A 17,074-nucleotide genomic window follows, 5' to 3' on the forward strand; every position below is an offset into this window, starting at 1 on the left:
CATCCTTAAAAATTTACAGTCCTTGTCTATTTCCTATAGCATTGACTTCCTGGTTCAAATATATTTATGTCCAATATCTCAAGAACCAATGGAAATTCTGGCAGCCAAATGCCATATTTACCTTCTCTCCACGTTCACCAGGAAGCCCTCTGTCCCCAGCCTTCCCAGTTGGCCCCTTTGACAAAAAAAAAAAAAAAAAAAAACAATAATAGCCTACAGCATCCAGTGCTAATACAAAAGTCAGTGGGGGGTTCTTTCACCAGCTGTGTGATCAAACCCACCATTGGTCCCATCTCCCCCAGTGGTCCAATTGTTCCTGGCGGCCCTGCTGGTCCCTGCAGGGAGAAGCAGAGGCATCAATAAAAAGCGGTAAGAGCACTCTCTAATCTTGGACAAACACTTTGAAAAGTGACAGTAAAGAAGGAAAAATGTGAAAAGAAATAAGAACCAGGCAGAAAGTGTGGATTTGTGGAGATAAGTTAATCTGCGAGGGCTAAGAGCCTTCAAAACACTGAGCCAAAGCTTTCTGCGAGTGATGGAAACAGGCCTGCTGTTATAGAGACACATTCAGGCTACAATAAAGCCGCCTCTCCAGGAAGGAGGTGGTGTAAATCAAATAGTCTCAGGCTCACTTCTTCTCTGCTTGTGTCTCTGAGACTCAAGCAGAATGAAAGGAGGAGGATTAGCTTGTTCAGGGCTTTTTGACCAGGGTATGTGTTTTTTGGGAGGTACTGCATAAGGGGTGTCAAAGTGGAAATTTAGAGTTTATGTGCAAGGGCAAGAAGAAGGGTGTCCAGTGGGTGTTGGAGAGCCACAGGTTATTTCAGATAATGAGACACTGGAGAATTCTGACAATATTCTTTAAAGTACACTTTTCAACTTTCAAAATTTTACATAATTGAACCAGCTGGAGCAAAAAATCAGACAGAATAATGACTGACATACTGCTAGTCTGAATCACAAAAAGATTGTACTGTTTTTGCAGCTGCAAAACATGACTTTTGCTACTGACTTTTATTTGTACGTTGTATAAAGAAACACTGTGTTTCTACATTCTCTGGTAAATTCTGGCTAGTGATGTCAAGCTGCAATCATTTTCACTTTTTTGCCTTTTGGATCGTACTTAGTAAACCAATGAAGCCATATGACATTACTAACCTTCATGGGGAGTTTCATCCTTGAAAGCTTTAATTCCAAATCCAAGTGGAGTTTCAGTAAAGAGGACAATAAGGAAGAGGGTACTATAGAGTAGATCGAGGGGAGAACATTCCAAGAAGGGGAAAAGAACAGTGAAGCCAGACGTGGACTTAAATTTTCCCCAAAATGTAGAAATCTAGTGTGTTTCTTTAAGACAGTGAAAGGATATTTCAGTATTGCTGAAGTTGGGTTGTATGAGGTACTTGGTGATAGTAGTGGCATTAACCTCTGGAATGGGAGCTTCAAATAGGACACGTTTGGGGAGACTAGTACCACAGACGGGTACAGCAGCCCCACATAATTTAGCTTAGTTTAAGGGGAAAATGGTCCAAAAAATGTTGGCTCAATTGTATACTATATAAAAACTTTGTCGGGCATTTTATTTTTCACCTGTGTTTGGTATTATTTTGCAATGTGAGCCTCAGCTACATGGTCTTCAGTCTCAGTGTATCTGAACAGCTGTCTGGGTTTTCAAGCTTTTTCAGAGACAACAACAAACTAAACTAAAACAAAAGCAATTTTGACTCAAATGTGGTTTACCATGGATAAGAGGGGAGACTTTCATGATCCATAGAGGAACAACTTCTTCAGATGGAGACTTAAAGGAAGGAAAAAGAGTCAGAAAGACCTTAGTGGAGACTGATTAGCTTACATGGTGATGAAGGTTTAGAAACTGTGAGTCCATCTTCACAAGAGCTACTGTTGTCAGGAGAGGGACTTAGTTACAACACTTCTTGCAGCCTGCATCACTCCCCATTCACAGTTCCTTGCCTTACTGAGCGGCGGTGTTTTACAGGCTTTCCTCAACTTTCTGAGGATAAATTTGAGAACGCAACCCTGACCAGAAGAGCTGCACGAAAATTGGCATCCAAGTAGGTTTATTGTTGCTTAATTCCTTAAATGGCTGATAATCAGACAAGCTACAGTAAGCTTGTGTGTACTTTAAAAAACAATATGTCAGCTGTTTAAGTGAAAAACTGAGCTGAAATAATTAGCTTGAGCTTAATTTGGGTTTTTTTTCCCCTGACATCTGTTCAGATATGCTGAGGTGGAACCGGTAGCCAAACACATTACAAAATACAACCAACTATTAGCATACAACTGAGCCAACAATGTTTTTTGGGCCATTTTCATCTTTAACTCACTAAATGACGTGAAGCAGACATATCCGCCTGGGGCACTGTTTGAAGAGACAACGCTCACTGAAATCTCTGGTGGATAATGGCACTACTATTGCAAGGTACCTCGTACAACACAACTTCAAAAACACCAAAATATCCCTTTAATGTTACTCCTATAAGTCAATATGCCTTCATATGCAGGGTTCCCTTTAAAAGCTTATTACTATCAAGCTGTGATTTATTAACAAGTGGAAAAGCTGAAAGGTATGGTATGTTATAGTTCACAGATTTTCAGCACCACAGACAGCTCCAAGATCATTAACACAAATAGACCAAAAATATATTCTCTCCTGTGGTGTCAGAATGTGGATTTGGTCTTCCATTTTTGTTCATGTGAGTCTTTTGCACTGATGAACAGGCATTGTTTATCAATTTTGTGTGCGTTCTTGTCATTCTTTCCTGGTTTGTTTTCTATCTGACCTGTCATGTCTACCATGATCTCGACACAAAGCCACTATTTTGCCACATGGCTAGTAGCAATTCAGGTGCAAAGTGAGCTCAGCTGTTACACTTTGTGGGCATGCTTGCCTGCATTTAACTGTGCAAATTCTTTTATGAGTAGGATGCTAAAATGGGGCTGATTCTAGTTGCTAATTTGGTGCAAATCAGGCGCAATTAGCAGGCACAATCCCCTCTTTGTGGATCTGGTCCTGTATGTCTTCCTTTTTGACTTTTATTCCATAATGAAAACATTGCACCATTCCATTACTTTTTACATCCAAATTAATGTAAACTAATAAACTCACTGGCTCTCCTGCAATTCCTTTGGCCCCCTGAGATCCAGAAGGTCCTTGGATACCCTACAAGAAATAACATAGCACCGTTATTAACACACCCAGCAGGTTGTCAGGCCCATGCTTAAGTGCTACAACAACCACTAGAGTAACAGTGTTCTACACAAGCTTCTCTTATCCCACACTGTTCCCCAAAAGGAGTCCAACCCAAAAAATCATGACTGACCTAAAAGAGGCCTCTGTTAGCCCCAATCACTTACTGGAAATCCCTTAGGCCCAGCTTCACCTGGCTCGCCAAGCTTTCCCTGCAGCAAAATCACACAAATGGAAACATAAGTTTATGCTCAAAGTTTATGCTGAAATGTGTGTTTGTAATGTTATTTGTTTCTTTGGTGTTGCATCACACATTTGATGAATATATGAAAGGCTCAGTTCACTTTCTTCTGTATTCTTCCAATTCTCAAAAAGTTTGACGTAATAAAAGCTGCTATAGCTTTGGGAAACAGCATAAAAAAGCCAGTTATAAAATGCCTAAACACTATTAAGTTTGCAACTTGATACTCCTTCACCACTTCAAGCTCCTATAAGTAGTTTTTAGCTAGTCATAAAGACCGACTTCTGGCTTATAGAGAAAATGTATAGTAATGATGATGTTGAACATTACTTCTTTCTCTGTTGACAGGTCATAAAACACATAAAGATGTCCAGCAGTTACAGTATAACCCAATGGAATATTTCAGAACTTGTATTGGAGCATCCGTTTTATGACGAAAATTAATTCCAACTCAATAAAACAATATTTCCACATGGCAAAAATTTTCAACATTAAGCTTTTAGCATGACTATAAAAGACAAAAATGCTGGACTTTAACTTGTTCTGAGCTTTTTTCTCTTTATGGTAAAATATTTAAATGTTCTTTCCACAACAAGGGGAAATTAGAGAAGGCAGATTTTTCCTTACCGTCTCCCCAGGGAGGCCCAATTTTCCTGGTGGACCATCAGGGCCCTGCAAAGAAAACATCCAACTCAGTTAACTTAGCATTCTGAAAACCCCCTGAGTCCAAATGTTCCCGACTACCAAGCAGCACCAGCACCATCAATATTTCAGGCATCTTTGATTTAATGCTCTGTTCTTAGATTTGTAGGGAACAAAGAATGTCCTCTACTTGTAACTTTAAAAGTTAAAATAGCTGATAATTACAATCTGAAGAACAGAGCAGCTTGTTAAAGTTTTCTTGATATTCTTTTTCCTCTTCCAGAGAAACTTTCATTTTAGTTTATGATTTGTTAAATGAGACAGAGAATGCAATGAAGAAGCTGAAAGTCAGACATTGCTTTAAGGCACTGAAAGTTAGTTTTATTGATAGGAACACAAAACTTGAAATCAGAGACTTGGAATGTTTCATAAACCTTTACTTGCCTACCTTTACTCCAGTGGATCCTTTCTCCCCAACTGGGCCATCAGGACCCCATGGACCCTATTGGAACAAATAAAGGTCGTCACAGATGGATAGCTTTGGAAAACTTGGCCTCTAACAGACCTGAGGCGTATGATGTTTGACAATTTGAGTCAATAAATTAGGGCACTTAATCTCCATTTTTTGTCCTCCCTATTAAGCTGAGCCTGGGAGGCAGTTCTCTGAGTTTAATTGTGATCTGTGGCTTGGCCCACTTCGGAAGGACACCATCAAAGATTGTGGCTATTTTGGCAACTACTGAGAATTGGTGAATCAGCTCTGAAGGATGCCCAATCCACACTGGGTAGACTTTGTCCCCATGTTTCCACAGTCACACACAGCGGTGCCGCATGCACACTGGGGTTATTGTAAAGAAGCTTTGGAAAAAGGTCGCAAATCCTGTTGCTCATTCATTCCGACATTCAAACAGAATTAAACTATTCATTGAAAGACTGACTCTGACTTATACCAGCTGTCCATGAGAGAATCTTGTATAAAGGTGACTAAAATGGGTTAAGAACAATAAAGATGCATGGCATCATAACATGTAAGCCATCATCTCTTAAAAGAAAGTTTTGCTGAAAATGCACTGAAGATTACCCACTGCAGTTGCTTTTCTTGATTAAGTATATGAAATTGGCATATTTTACTGTGCAGGTATTTACCATTCATTCAACCCTTCCTTGATAATCAGTATTCAGATCCATTCAACCCAAACCCAAGCATGTTAGCTCGAGGCTCACCCACTCCTCTGGCTTTCACTTAAAGTGCATCAATTTTAGGGCTTTTTACACAGGAAAGCATTTAAAAACACTACAATAAAAGGGTGGTTAAATTCTAGCTCACAAATGGAAGACATTCATCATTTTAAGACTGAAAAGTTGCTTAAATTAAGCAGAGACAGTTTGCATGGGGGGAAGGAAGCTTTTAAGCTAAATTAAATTCCAGGGTGGTATAATGATGAAATATGACTGAAATATGACTATACCCTCAGGAAGTAAAATATAAAATCTTAAAAAGAGATCAGAGCATGGGGACATTAGTACAACATGATTAGAGAGTAAAAACATTCATATAATGTGCTGTACATATTGTTTTTATTCATTCAGAAATATATACATGCAACAATTTGAATATGTGCTATGAATAATACAGCATTGTCTTCCCCTTTAAGGTAATTTTACACTTTCACATACCAAATATTTGGCATAGGAAGAAGGATGTTCCTGTTTTGTTTTCCAATCCTATTTGACTGGGGATAGCTTCAGATGTTATCATAAGAAAACTGGTGTTTAATCATCCTGGGCTTAATTTCATTTTCCTAAGCTTTGATGTAATTTTCTGCTATTATAGTTATTGAGCATTACGTCTGTGACTACTCGTAATATCATGGGAGCCGTGTAAAACCAATCCACGGAATTAAAAGCCTTAATTATACCACTTATTCATGTTAGATCAATTATTCATGCAGTCCAATGATCCTGCTGTGCAACCAAAGGCTATTTTCTCAAAGTAGAAATCCCATTTATGAAAAAAGCAAATCATTCAGAGTTCATGTCAGACAAAACAGCATGCATACACATAACCATGTACAAAAACTCCAGGGATTTTAAATTCATATGGCATGATGTGCTGCATATCTGCTCTACATGTTGGATTTCATGTTCTCTACATACTTGGCTACACATTTAACCTGTTGTGTCAATTTGGACCACGCAGTATGTCATGAGCCTTTAAAGGTTTTTAACAGCAGTGTTAGTTTGTTTTACCACAAGTTGTCTGTCTAGCAAATAACTACTCATGTTTTATACATCAACTAACAGCATACAGCCAAGCTAGCAGCCCTTTGATGCTTTAGCTTAATGCTTATAGCTTTATGCTCCTTTCTGTTACTCTTGTTATTACTGTAATATTGGAGCAACCCTGAACAAGGATTTCCTTTGGGATTATCTTATCTTATCCATTCTAAATGCTGGCATGTTCACGAACATTTGGCAATCAGCAGTTTACTCAAAGCATAGTTGAAGCCAAGAGTGGAGTCTTTAGGTCTGCTGGTATTTACCAGTGTTTGACACATTATTACAATTACCTATTACATTACTGTAATGTTCTAATGGACCTTGAATGCCACAGTTATTTGTGCTTGGGCCTATATGGCAGAGTGAGTCTATTGGTATAGTGTTGATTAAACCGGTGTGTTATGTTATTTGGAGACATACAAGGTATGGCTATTAAAAAAAGAGACTGATGTTGTAATACAATTTTACTGAACATAAACACTTTTTAGTTTCTTTCTCCTTCAATATACTCCCCTTCTGCATCAACACACAGCTGCATTCAGGTCTTGCACTGATCAAAGCAGTGCAGTAGGTCTTCTTCAGACAGATGTCTCAGAACCTCTGTCATTCTTTTCTTAACTTCTGGCACAGACTCTAAACGTGTTCCTTTAAGCACCGATTTGATCTTAGGAAGAAGGAAAAATCTCACAGTGCTAGAAAAAGTGAATAGGGAGGGTGATCAAGCACTGTGATTTGTTTTTAGGTCTGAATGTACTTTACAGAGAGTGCAGTGTGATCTGGCACTCTCTTGATGAAGAAAGAAACCATTTTTCTTGCGTTTTTTCTAGAACATGTTTGTAACAGTGTTGATTCACCTTTGACTATTCTGGAACCCACTCCTCCAAAATGATACCCTTAATGTCAAAGAAAACAATCAACATGGTCTTAGATTTAGATTTGCTTTGTCCCGCTTTCCTCATCCTTGATTGTGTTTTCCAATGCATTGATTGCCATGTTTTGTTTTGTTTTTTAGCTGCACGGCAGTACAGGGGTACTCTGGCTTCCTCCCACCACAAAGACATGCTCGTTAGGTTAATTGGTGACTCTAAATTGGTCATAGGTGTGACTGTGAGAGGGCCTGGTTGTCTGCCTCTAAACAATATGTCAACCCTGTGATTGACTGGCGCCCAGTCCAGCGTGTATCCCACCTCTCACCCAATGACAGCTGGGGTAGGCTCCAGGCCCCCACGACCCCAACAGGATCAGCGGTATGGAAAATGGATGGATAGATGACTGCCGTTTTGTCTCAGGATCATATTAGAGATCCAAATTTAATTGCATGTAATCACTTCTAAAAAACTTGGGACCTCTGAATTTGTTCCAAAATGTCTCCACAAGTTTGCTTTGGTTTTTCCTTTTGATCAGGAGTCAGAAGTTTTGGGACAACTTAAGCCCACCTTTAAGTCAGGTTCAAATTTTTATGCTGAACTGTCTCTATATCAGTGGAGAACATTTCTGCTATCATTCTCACATTCATTCTGAGTCATTGTCAATCATTTCAAAATGATTTGTTCAAGTTGTTGAAAGTTTTCAGAAGTTTTTTTTGCGTGGGTGCTCAGAACGTTCAGCATCTTGCACATCCTCTCTGCCGTCACAAAATCTTTAGTGCAATTCAAAAACACATGCATGTGACATGCAGTGTTCCCCATATACATTAGTTAATGTACGAAAAGATTTTGCTAATGTTTTGCTAAATTTCACCAAAAATTTCAAGTTAATGTGTTGCTCAACTTTTAAGCTAATCATTTTCTCATGCCTGATAAAAAAACAGGTGCACTTCAATCAGTAGCTAGCAGTGAACTAAAGATGTCCCTTACTGGAAACTTACAGCAGTTGTCCATGAATACCCAACCTTTAATATATAACACTGGATGTGACGGTGAACCATGTGGTTTTATCCTCATAAGCACAGTCTCATCATTTAATAGCCATACCTCATAGTTGATTTAGCTTCTAACAGTTGAAGCGTTTTTCAGTAACTCACCCTCACTCCTTTGGGGCCCCTGACGCCTATGGATCCCCGAGAACCAGGAGGCCCCTGAATGTGTATGAAAAAGTTCACTCCATTAGTGTGACTGAAATAAACCATCAAATACACGGTTACAAAGCACAGTTTTTCAAGTCCAAATTTTATACAGGGACAGAAGGTCATTAACCTGGCATGCCAGATAGACTGTTTCATATATCCATTGCTTGGGATATATTCCACATTCATCTGGAAGCCTCCCATAGAAAGCATTTGGGAGGTTTCTCTGAGGTTGATTGGACTGTCATTCTGTCTGTCACATTCATTACAGGCAAATCAGAGCGACAGAACATAAAGAGGTAATAAGTATGCACAGCTTCAGTAGTAATCTGGCATGCAGGTGCTGTTGTTGTTTACAAACAGTGGAGCTTGTTGGTGGATAAAACTCATGCCTAGGGCAGTAGGGAGGAATGAAAAAACATCTTCTCCACTAAGTAAAGCTTTCAGTGTGGCTCCATGTTCTTGTTCTAATAAAGAAATGTGGACGTGCTGTGATAAAACTGCTGCTATACTATAACTACATCTGAGTTAAACCCTACATCGGCAGCAGCCACTGCCATCAGCCTCCAGTACAACATAGCCCCATAAGTAGCAACCACCTCATTCTCCTCAAGTGATGATAATTGGTCAAGTCCGTTTTCAGACCTGGCACAGTTGTTCAGATTGCAACGTTAGAAGACCATGGAAATGCTCTCGAAAACAAATTCATCAAATTATTCATAAACGGCAATTATTGACAGTCTTTTCAAACATTAGACTGTTAAACTGGGTCTAAAATACATTTTAGTTTTAGTTTAATTCAAGGCAAGCTGAAAGATTATCTTAACTTTACTCCAGAGGTTCAAAAGTACAACGAATATGTCAACCAGAATCAGCAAATATCAGCCTGATCCAAGTACGATACAAGGTCCAGCAGTGAAGATAGCAGGGCAATAGTTTATATATAAAGTATACTGTTCAAGCTGTATAAAGTGCCATGTACTATGAAAGGATATAAAGCAAGATTACACCTACTGGGATCCCTTGTGGTCCAGGTGGCCCCGACTCTCCAGGTAATCCAGTGTGACCCTGATGAATACAGTATTACTCAAAAAAAGAATTGACATGACTTATCTATAAAATAAAAAATGAGCTCTCAGATTTCTGAAGAAACTAAATGGCTTTAAGTCTCCAATCAGTCCCTCCAAGCATATCACGTCCCCAGCCCTTATGTATACAGACTTGAGCCCCCCTTGTACGAGAGACAGGGTCAGGACTTACTCCTTACCATCGACCCTGGTTCACCTGGCGGCCCAGGACCGCCAGTTTTCCCTCGATCCCCCTGAGGAAACACAAGAGATATTTACGCAAAATATAAACAGCTTCAATCCTAATTTTCATTTTCTTAAGCAATTAAGCATTAACTTTCATTTAGAGGGACATATTATGGAGAAAAGCTAAAAATCTTTTAGAGGCTTGTAACATTAAATGTTTGACACTTGTGCTTGGTTACTTGATAATTACTTTGTCATTAAATCTGCACTATTAGACATTATGGTTTAATCTTTTACTCCATGTTAATTCAACAGCGAGCTCTTTCCCAGCCTAAAATTGGACAATGAACAACAACAACAAACTGTGATACTTTCAAAGTTTGACAAATTGAGACCTTCCTAACCTTTTCTCCTGTGATACCTGCCTCTCCGACAGGCCCCACAAAACCAGGCATCCCCTGAAGGAGAGAAAACAAGCTGTCTTAACTGTCTTATTTCTTTTAGCTCGATTGAAGTCTGCTTTCTCATACTAGACTGCGCAGCTTTTGGGAATCGGAGAAAACAGACACAGAGAGACACACAGTGAGAATCAAACAGCAGAGAGAGGGAGAAAAAGTCTTTACCCTCTCGCCAAGCTTTCCGACCTCGCCAGTTATCCCGGTCTCGCCCTACAGCAACGCAGACAATTAGCATATCACAAACTTATTCAAGCCTTTCATTTTTAGTTCAAATCAACTGAAATGTGCTCAGAGACAGCTTCCCCTGTGGTAACAAAGAATTAACATCTAATTTACACTTATTCAGATGATACATTATCATAAAAGAAAGCCGGGGAGACAATGTTCATTTAAGGATGACAGTGTTTCAGTGTTGAATATGTGACCATAGGGCCTGACCTTGAGTCCATCTGGGCCTGTCAGTCCAGGGAATCCCTGCCTCCCAGGCCTGCCCTGAACAGAAAGCAAAAATGACACAGAGAAGTACGCTGCAGACATATACAACAAACAATAAACTCCTGTGAAAGGTACATTCTGAGAGTGTGCCATCCCACGAGGAGCCGCAGCACAAAACAAACCAGCCGCTGATGCCAAAACAAAAACATCCCTTTAAGAAACTTAATGATCCATAAAACAAAGAGCTGTTTGCAGCATCAAAGGCTTCTTATTACTCTCACAAGTCATTGGGTCATTTATGTTTGTTTTCAGCTATCACTTGTGAGATGCACTTTTGGGAGATGGAAGCCTGGAGTCAGCTACTGCAGAAATAGAGTTTCAGTGGATTTCTGCTGCATTGTTTAGCCTGGGTTGACTCCAAGCAAACATTTTCTTTTGCACTGAAACTGTTGACTTTAATATGCGCAGCTGAAAAGTTCAAAGTCGTCCCATTTGTCTGTTTTAAAGTTATTAGTTGGTCTTGCAAAGCCTCTTTATCCCCCATGTTCTATGTTCAGAAGCTGCAGATGACAGTATAATCTGTGAAGAGTGGAAATGTTTGGAAAATAAACAAGAGTTTTTTTTTTCAGAGAGCCTCTGGAGTCAACATGAACTGCACAATTGTCCTCTATGAGAGACACCAAACATTTACAATATTGTTGTATTTAGGTTAAAATAGTTCATTTCCCGTGCATTTATCTCTAAATATATCCATCAGCTGATACAACTATACATTTTGGTGTACCTTAAGAGATAGATGTTTTTGTTTGCGACAGTGAGTCTTTTTTAAAAAAAGAAGAAAATAGCAATTTGCAGACCATTCTGGTAAAATAGGTGCACATTTTCTGATAGGAAGTCTTGCTCTAAAACAAAAGAGATGTTCGTCAGCCAAAGGAACAGCCAGAGTTTTTCCCCTGAGGTGTAATTTAGGCCGAGACACACGAGGAGAGGTGGTGCATGGTAAGTTTTGTGGTTTTCTGTACGGTTTGGTGTTTTCTAACTGCTTATTAGTTAAAAGGCTCATCCAGTCAGCACTCACCTCGAGTCCAGCAGGTCCAGCTGACCCAACTGGTCCCTCATCACCCTGACAAAGACATGTTCACAAAAGGTCAGGAGGAGCCAGATCCCCTTATTATGAAGTCATTTTCAGCATACATTACATCCCACCTGAGGTCCAGTTGCTCCTCTTGGACCTGGCAAACCTCTTGTCCCTTGCTTTCCCTGTGGATGAACACTAAATGTGAACTTTGACTTCTTTTCCATTCACTTTCAACATGAAGCTTTTTAGTGACTCTGCAAACCTTGGGTCCTTCAGGGCCATTTTGTCCCGGTAGGCCGATGTCTCCTGGGAAGCCCTGTAAAGATGATCCAGTTTTTTCAGCACACTAAAGCATTCGTCATGCACAACGTACTGCACTTATATTAAGGAATATAACATTAAGTATGTAGTCTTTTTAAAATGTAATATTTTGTTTAAAAAACATAATAAGTAAACAAAATCAGTCTTACCTCTGGGCCAGGGGGGCCAGGTAAACCATCAGGACCCTTTTCACCAGGCTTGCCCTTAGAAAAGTCACAAATAATTGCACTGTCATCACACAGACATAAACCTCTAAGTATATTAACCAAATAATGTGGGCTTATAAGAACCACTTTGACCCATTGAGTTGTTTGAAAGTGCTACTTAGATAGGGGTACATGCAAACATTAAAAAAAAACTCTCATTTTAAAACATCATCATAATTGTAATAATGCATTTGAAGTAACTGCAGGGTAGACCTTCAGAATGACTCTTATATGTTTTGGCAAATAACCTTGATTAACCATCGACAATTTTGGCAGTTGCGTAGCCAATAGTCACTAAAAGAATGAACCACACATCATGTTTTATGATGCAAAAACGTATGTAAATATGTAATGTGACCATTAAAATGCATCTAAATGTGCCGCAGAGCACCTGTTGAAAGCTGCAGTGACTTTGCTCAACTCTAAGTCATGCCCAGCCCCAACTTCTTTGAAGATACAGCCTTCACTAAACAAATCAACCATTGTGGCTGAGGAAAGACTGACTGAAGAAAGAGTAAGGCCAGTCATTGAAGCTGCCAAATAATATAGCAGGTCAAGCAAAAATGTCAATGGGAATTCCCACCAGCAATCTTAAATCAGATCAGAGGGTGGCGAAAATATTTAGGACAACCCAGACAGCACTAGTGCCAGCTGGTGGATTAGTCTCAAAGCTGAAGCAGCATCTGTTTAGGAATTTTCTTGTGAGCGTTAAAATCAGATGTTTATGTCAGAGATAAATAAACATACAGTGCTTAACAAATTTATTAGACCACCTGTCTCAGAGACCATCCAGCATCATGAAGTGCTTTAATGCAGACTCTTTCATTTTCAGTCAGCTCTCCACGTTTACCATTTTGAACAGGAATGAGGAATTTCAAACTGAATTCACCTTTTTATACCCAAATTTGAGCTGGCACACTGGGCTTCTCTGAGAAGTCAGAAATTAATCAAGCATAACATTCAACCACTAAAACTCATTTTTCTGTTCAAGAATGCAAGTAAATAACTATAATTTGACATATTAATCAAGAAATAATAATGTTCTTTACTATTTTTTCAGTTTTTTTGTAAATCAGTAAATTTGAAAATTCATGGATAACAACAATAATTATATTTTAGCATTAAAAATGTCATTTGGGTTAAAGAGCTTCTACATATTGGTGCATTAACCATTGCAGAAACATAAAAAATGATTTTGGTTTTACCAGTTTTTACCAATGCTGTTAATTTAGGGCAGCTGTGGCATAAACCTTACTTTGGGTGGTGGTCTAATAAATTTGTTAAGCACTGTACATTGCAAAGAGTGGACCAACATTTTCCTACAGGCATGAGTTCTAGCACATACTTTCTATATATCTGTAAATTTCCATCCATTTTCCTCCAACAGCACCAGTATTTTTTTCCAGAGTGTGTCCTGGGGCTTACCTTACATTTCCAGCTCAATACTATGCATACAGAACAATTTTGATCTGAAGCTGCCAATGATAAAAACAACTTCAACAGCTTTCAAACAAAATGTATATAAGCTACAGTGCTGTGCGTAACATTTAGGCATGTTCAGGCCAAAAACTGAGGCTGAAGCAATCGGTTGAAAACATTTCAAAGTCCACACCTTTAGGGCGGAGTAAGGGGTGGATGTGGTGAGTAAGCACAGCCCAGGGTATCATTTGAGCAGATAGCAGGATTGCCCCTGATTAATGTGGATGTCCAAAGGACCCAAAAATCGCTGCAGTCTCCAGGCGTATTACCAGGGGGGGAAAGGCCCGGACAAAAGAGATGCCATCAAGCTTGACCTTGGCTCCCCTCCAGCCCTATGTTGTAGCACACCAGGTCCTTAGCACCTTGCATGCCTAAAACATATGCATATGGCTGTATGTCTAATCCTTAACTGCTCTGTGTCGCACTGGTTAGGAAAAGCCCTTATTTCATCCATAGTGGACCTCTGTGAAAAAATCTGTACACTTTTTACACACCAAGAACAAGCGGGAAGTATAGGAGTGAACATTGCATTTGAGAGGTAAAACGTGCCATCAATAATCACTGGTAAGATTGCAATTAAACTAAAGAAAATTCCACTAGTGCACTAGTCGTATCAAAACAATCACTGTGCTCCCCTTGGGTGTAACCTGCATTCGGAGTCAGTCATGTTACATCAGGGATAGGTTGTACCTGCATGCTTGAGTGGGATTTTCATGGCAGAAATCGTATTATTCATCCCTGTACTTTCTACTAGGTATTCACCATTTCCCATTTTGGTTTTAAGTGTCTGAATGGGCAATAATACCTGTGTTCCAGGTTTTCCGCAAGGACCTGGCAACCCTGGCGGGCCACGGATACCCTAAACAAAGATGTAAAGACAATTCAATAAGTCAACAAGACAAACAAACAAATGGAATATGTGCTTCTTCAGAGATCAGAACAATCTGCTTCATGCACAAATCAATGCAAACAAACGCACAGACATAGCAGATAAATAATGACAATCTCTTGTCTCATCAGCAGAGGCAATCTGGAGCTCAGTGTCTATTAAGATGACACTTTAAAATTCAGATTGGAAGATCCAGGCTTCAAACAACAGATCCTATATTTATGCATGACATACAGACAAGCACCTACCTTATCACCTTGGAACCCACAAGGCCCTGGCTCTCCTTGTAAGCCAACATCCCCCTGAGAAAACACAAAAAATTAAGAAAATATTAACTAAATGTTGGGGAAATTCTATTATTAATGACACTGCAGTATAAGGTGAGGCCAGTCATGCATTGTGGCTTTATGAGCTTTCCCACTGGTGAGATTTGGTCAGATTTAATATTGTATATGTATAAAAGTAAGGTTAATAGTCTGGTAAAGACATATGCAGATCACCTTATCACCTTTCAGTCCTGGCTCCCCTGAGTTTCCAGTTACTCCCTGAAGCAAGGTGGGAAAAAAATGATGACAAGCTAATTAGCTAAATAGTTACATAAACCACATGCATACAGTCCAACAGGGTATAATATATTCAGGCAGTCTGGTTTATATCAATTTTCTTTGCCACAATACACCATATTTACTGTATGTTGTATGCATTTGACATCTAGACGCAGACTTCACTTCAAAAAAGTCATTAACCTTGAGTCCTGGTGGTCCAGGTAAGCCCATGATGCCTGCAAGGCCCATGTCTCCCTGCAAAAAACAACAAAGAAACACTAATGAAAAAGCTAAATAACATTTTTATTAGACAAAAGAAGCTTTATTTGAAAAATCTCAAATGTATTCCTTGGCTCACGCAAACCTAAACAACTGATCAGATGAAGGTGCAAAGAAGATCTAAAAGGACATTTACTAAAAAAAATTACTATGAAGTCCTGACATCAAATGCAACCTTCAGGTTCTTAAGTTTTTGATACTCTGTGGTTCTGACACATCTAAGTCTGCATAAAAAAGTACTAAAGTCTAAAATCCAGGGCCAGAGCTCGTAATACTTGACAAACTTTCTGAGCTGAGAGAGGAGCCAGTATGGATTCAGACTTTCTTTTTTAAGTACTTTTCAAAAACATTTGACTCAAGCTGATTTCCAGGAGGTAGAGAAGACAAAAGAGGGACTTAAAGAGGTAGAGAGAGCAATATATATAAACAAAAAGGACCTGAATGAAAAAAGATTCAAAACTCACAATAAGACCAGGGACACCACATGGGCCAGGAGCTCCCAGCTCACCCTTAGAGGAGAAATTAAAAAGAAATAAACAAAATGTGTAACAGGAGCACAGACAGCACAGAGGTGTAGAGCTGCATGAAAGCAAACAGTTTGTCTCATTATTTTGTTTGTTTATGAGTATTTTGCTCCGCTAATCGCCTGAGTAATGTGTTTCTTCTCTCATTTAGGCAGAGTGACTGAGCACTTGGCTCTAAACACAGGGAACGGCTTGTTTTCAGAATGATCCACCCTGCAGCCACACGCCATGCCTACATCGTCCCCATGCAATGTGTCAGTCAGAGGCAATGCTTATCACTGCAGCCCCCTTGCTGCCTCCGCCTTTTCACAGTGAATAAAAGTCAGATGAATTCAGACAGAAACATCTTCCCTCTTCTTGCTGGAAGGCAGAGGAAGTGAGGCTCGGAGGAGTTCAGCCAATCACAGATTTACACTGACCCTGTCGATCAGGAGCAGTGAGGGTCAGTGGGAAGAAAGAGGGAAATTGCTGATGATGCCCTCACATCAGTAAGGATTTTGATGGGTGAGGGAGAGACTTTATGACTGCATGAGTTGCCTTAAGGTCAGTCTGTTGTTGCAACTTATTTGCAGCAAAAACCATTCAGGTGTGCTCAGACTCTTTTTCATATGGATGAAGTCATCTATCTGGATGGAGGTTTGAAAAAGTCAAGCAGCATTTGCTTGTGTGATTGCTTTGGCCTTTATTCACCTCTATGTGGCCACATCACAAGACTGATTCTTGCTCTCTTTACCCAAAGTATAGAAATGGGGAAAAGGAGTTTCAGGTATGCTGCTGCAACAGTCTGGAACCTGCTGCAGGTTTTGAGTCTTGAAACTGACTTTTCTGATTTAGTTGAAGCTTCACATGTTAGCCCAAAGGGATATTTTCAAAGTCAGCTGGGGTTAAGGTCTCAGACATTCTCTATGTTAAAAAAGCCTTGGAAATCTCTAAATAAAATATCAGAAATTAACATTCTCAGTAATGAATCCCTACATGTTCCTGTCTATGAACAAAAATGGACTAAGAAATGCTGATAATCTAATGACGATCCTCATAGAAAATGTTTTATTTTTTATTATAGCAAACTTTCTTATTTATTTCAGTTAATCAAAAAAAATCCTTTGTAGCTTGTTTGCTTATATTACTTAAATTTTTATAAGTGAACCACAATATTTGGTTCTCTTTGGTTGTT

General features: G+C 39.4%; 1 protein-coding gene across 3 annotated transcripts in view; it reads right to left on the bottom strand.

Moving 5' to 3' along the window:
* Positions 1–17,074, bottom strand: part of col27a1b (collagen, type XXVII, alpha 1b) — a 106,291-nt gene that overhangs the window by 30,720 nt on the left and 58,497 nt on the right. For 2 of the 3 annotated variants that reach the window (XM_041788362.1, XM_041788363.1), the window contains 21 exons: positions 15,841–15,885; positions 15,299–15,352; positions 15,053–15,097; positions 14,801–14,854; positions 14,469–14,522; positions 12,128–12,181; positions 11,920–11,973; positions 11,786–11,839; positions 11,658–11,702; positions 10,583–10,636; positions 10,310–10,354; positions 10,091–10,144; positions 9,701–9,754; positions 9,448–9,501; positions 8,392–8,445; positions 4,537–4,590; positions 4,074–4,118; positions 3,373–3,417; positions 3,125–3,178; positions 282–335; positions 122–175 (listed from right to left, as the gene is read on the bottom strand). In XM_041788362.1, the coding sequence (XP_041644296.1) occupies positions 122–175; positions 282–335; positions 3,125–3,178; positions 3,373–3,417; positions 4,074–4,118; positions 4,537–4,590; positions 8,392–8,445; positions 9,448–9,501; positions 9,701–9,754; positions 10,091–10,144; positions 10,310–10,354; positions 10,583–10,636; positions 11,658–11,702; positions 11,786–11,839; positions 11,920–11,973; positions 12,128–12,181; positions 14,469–14,522; positions 14,801–14,854; positions 15,053–15,097; positions 15,299–15,352; positions 15,841–15,885 (1,080 nt within the window). The remainder of the gene's footprint in view (positions 1–121; positions 176–281; positions 336–3,124; positions 3,179–3,372; positions 3,418–4,073; positions 4,119–4,536; positions 4,591–8,391; positions 8,446–9,447; positions 9,502–9,700; positions 9,755–10,090; positions 10,145–10,309; positions 10,355–10,582; positions 10,637–11,657; positions 11,703–11,785; positions 11,840–11,919; positions 11,974–12,127; positions 12,182–14,468; positions 14,523–14,800; positions 14,855–15,052; positions 15,098–15,298; positions 15,353–15,840; positions 15,886–17,074) is intronic. The other variant, XM_041788364.1, reaches the window with a different exon arrangement.

This window comes from Cheilinus undulatus, linkage group 5 (assembly GCF_018320785.1).
Source record: "Cheilinus undulatus linkage group 5, ASM1832078v1, whole genome shotgun sequence".
In the NCBI taxonomy this organism is placed as follows: Eukaryota; Metazoa; Chordata; class Actinopteri; order Labriformes; family Labridae; genus Cheilinus; species Cheilinus undulatus.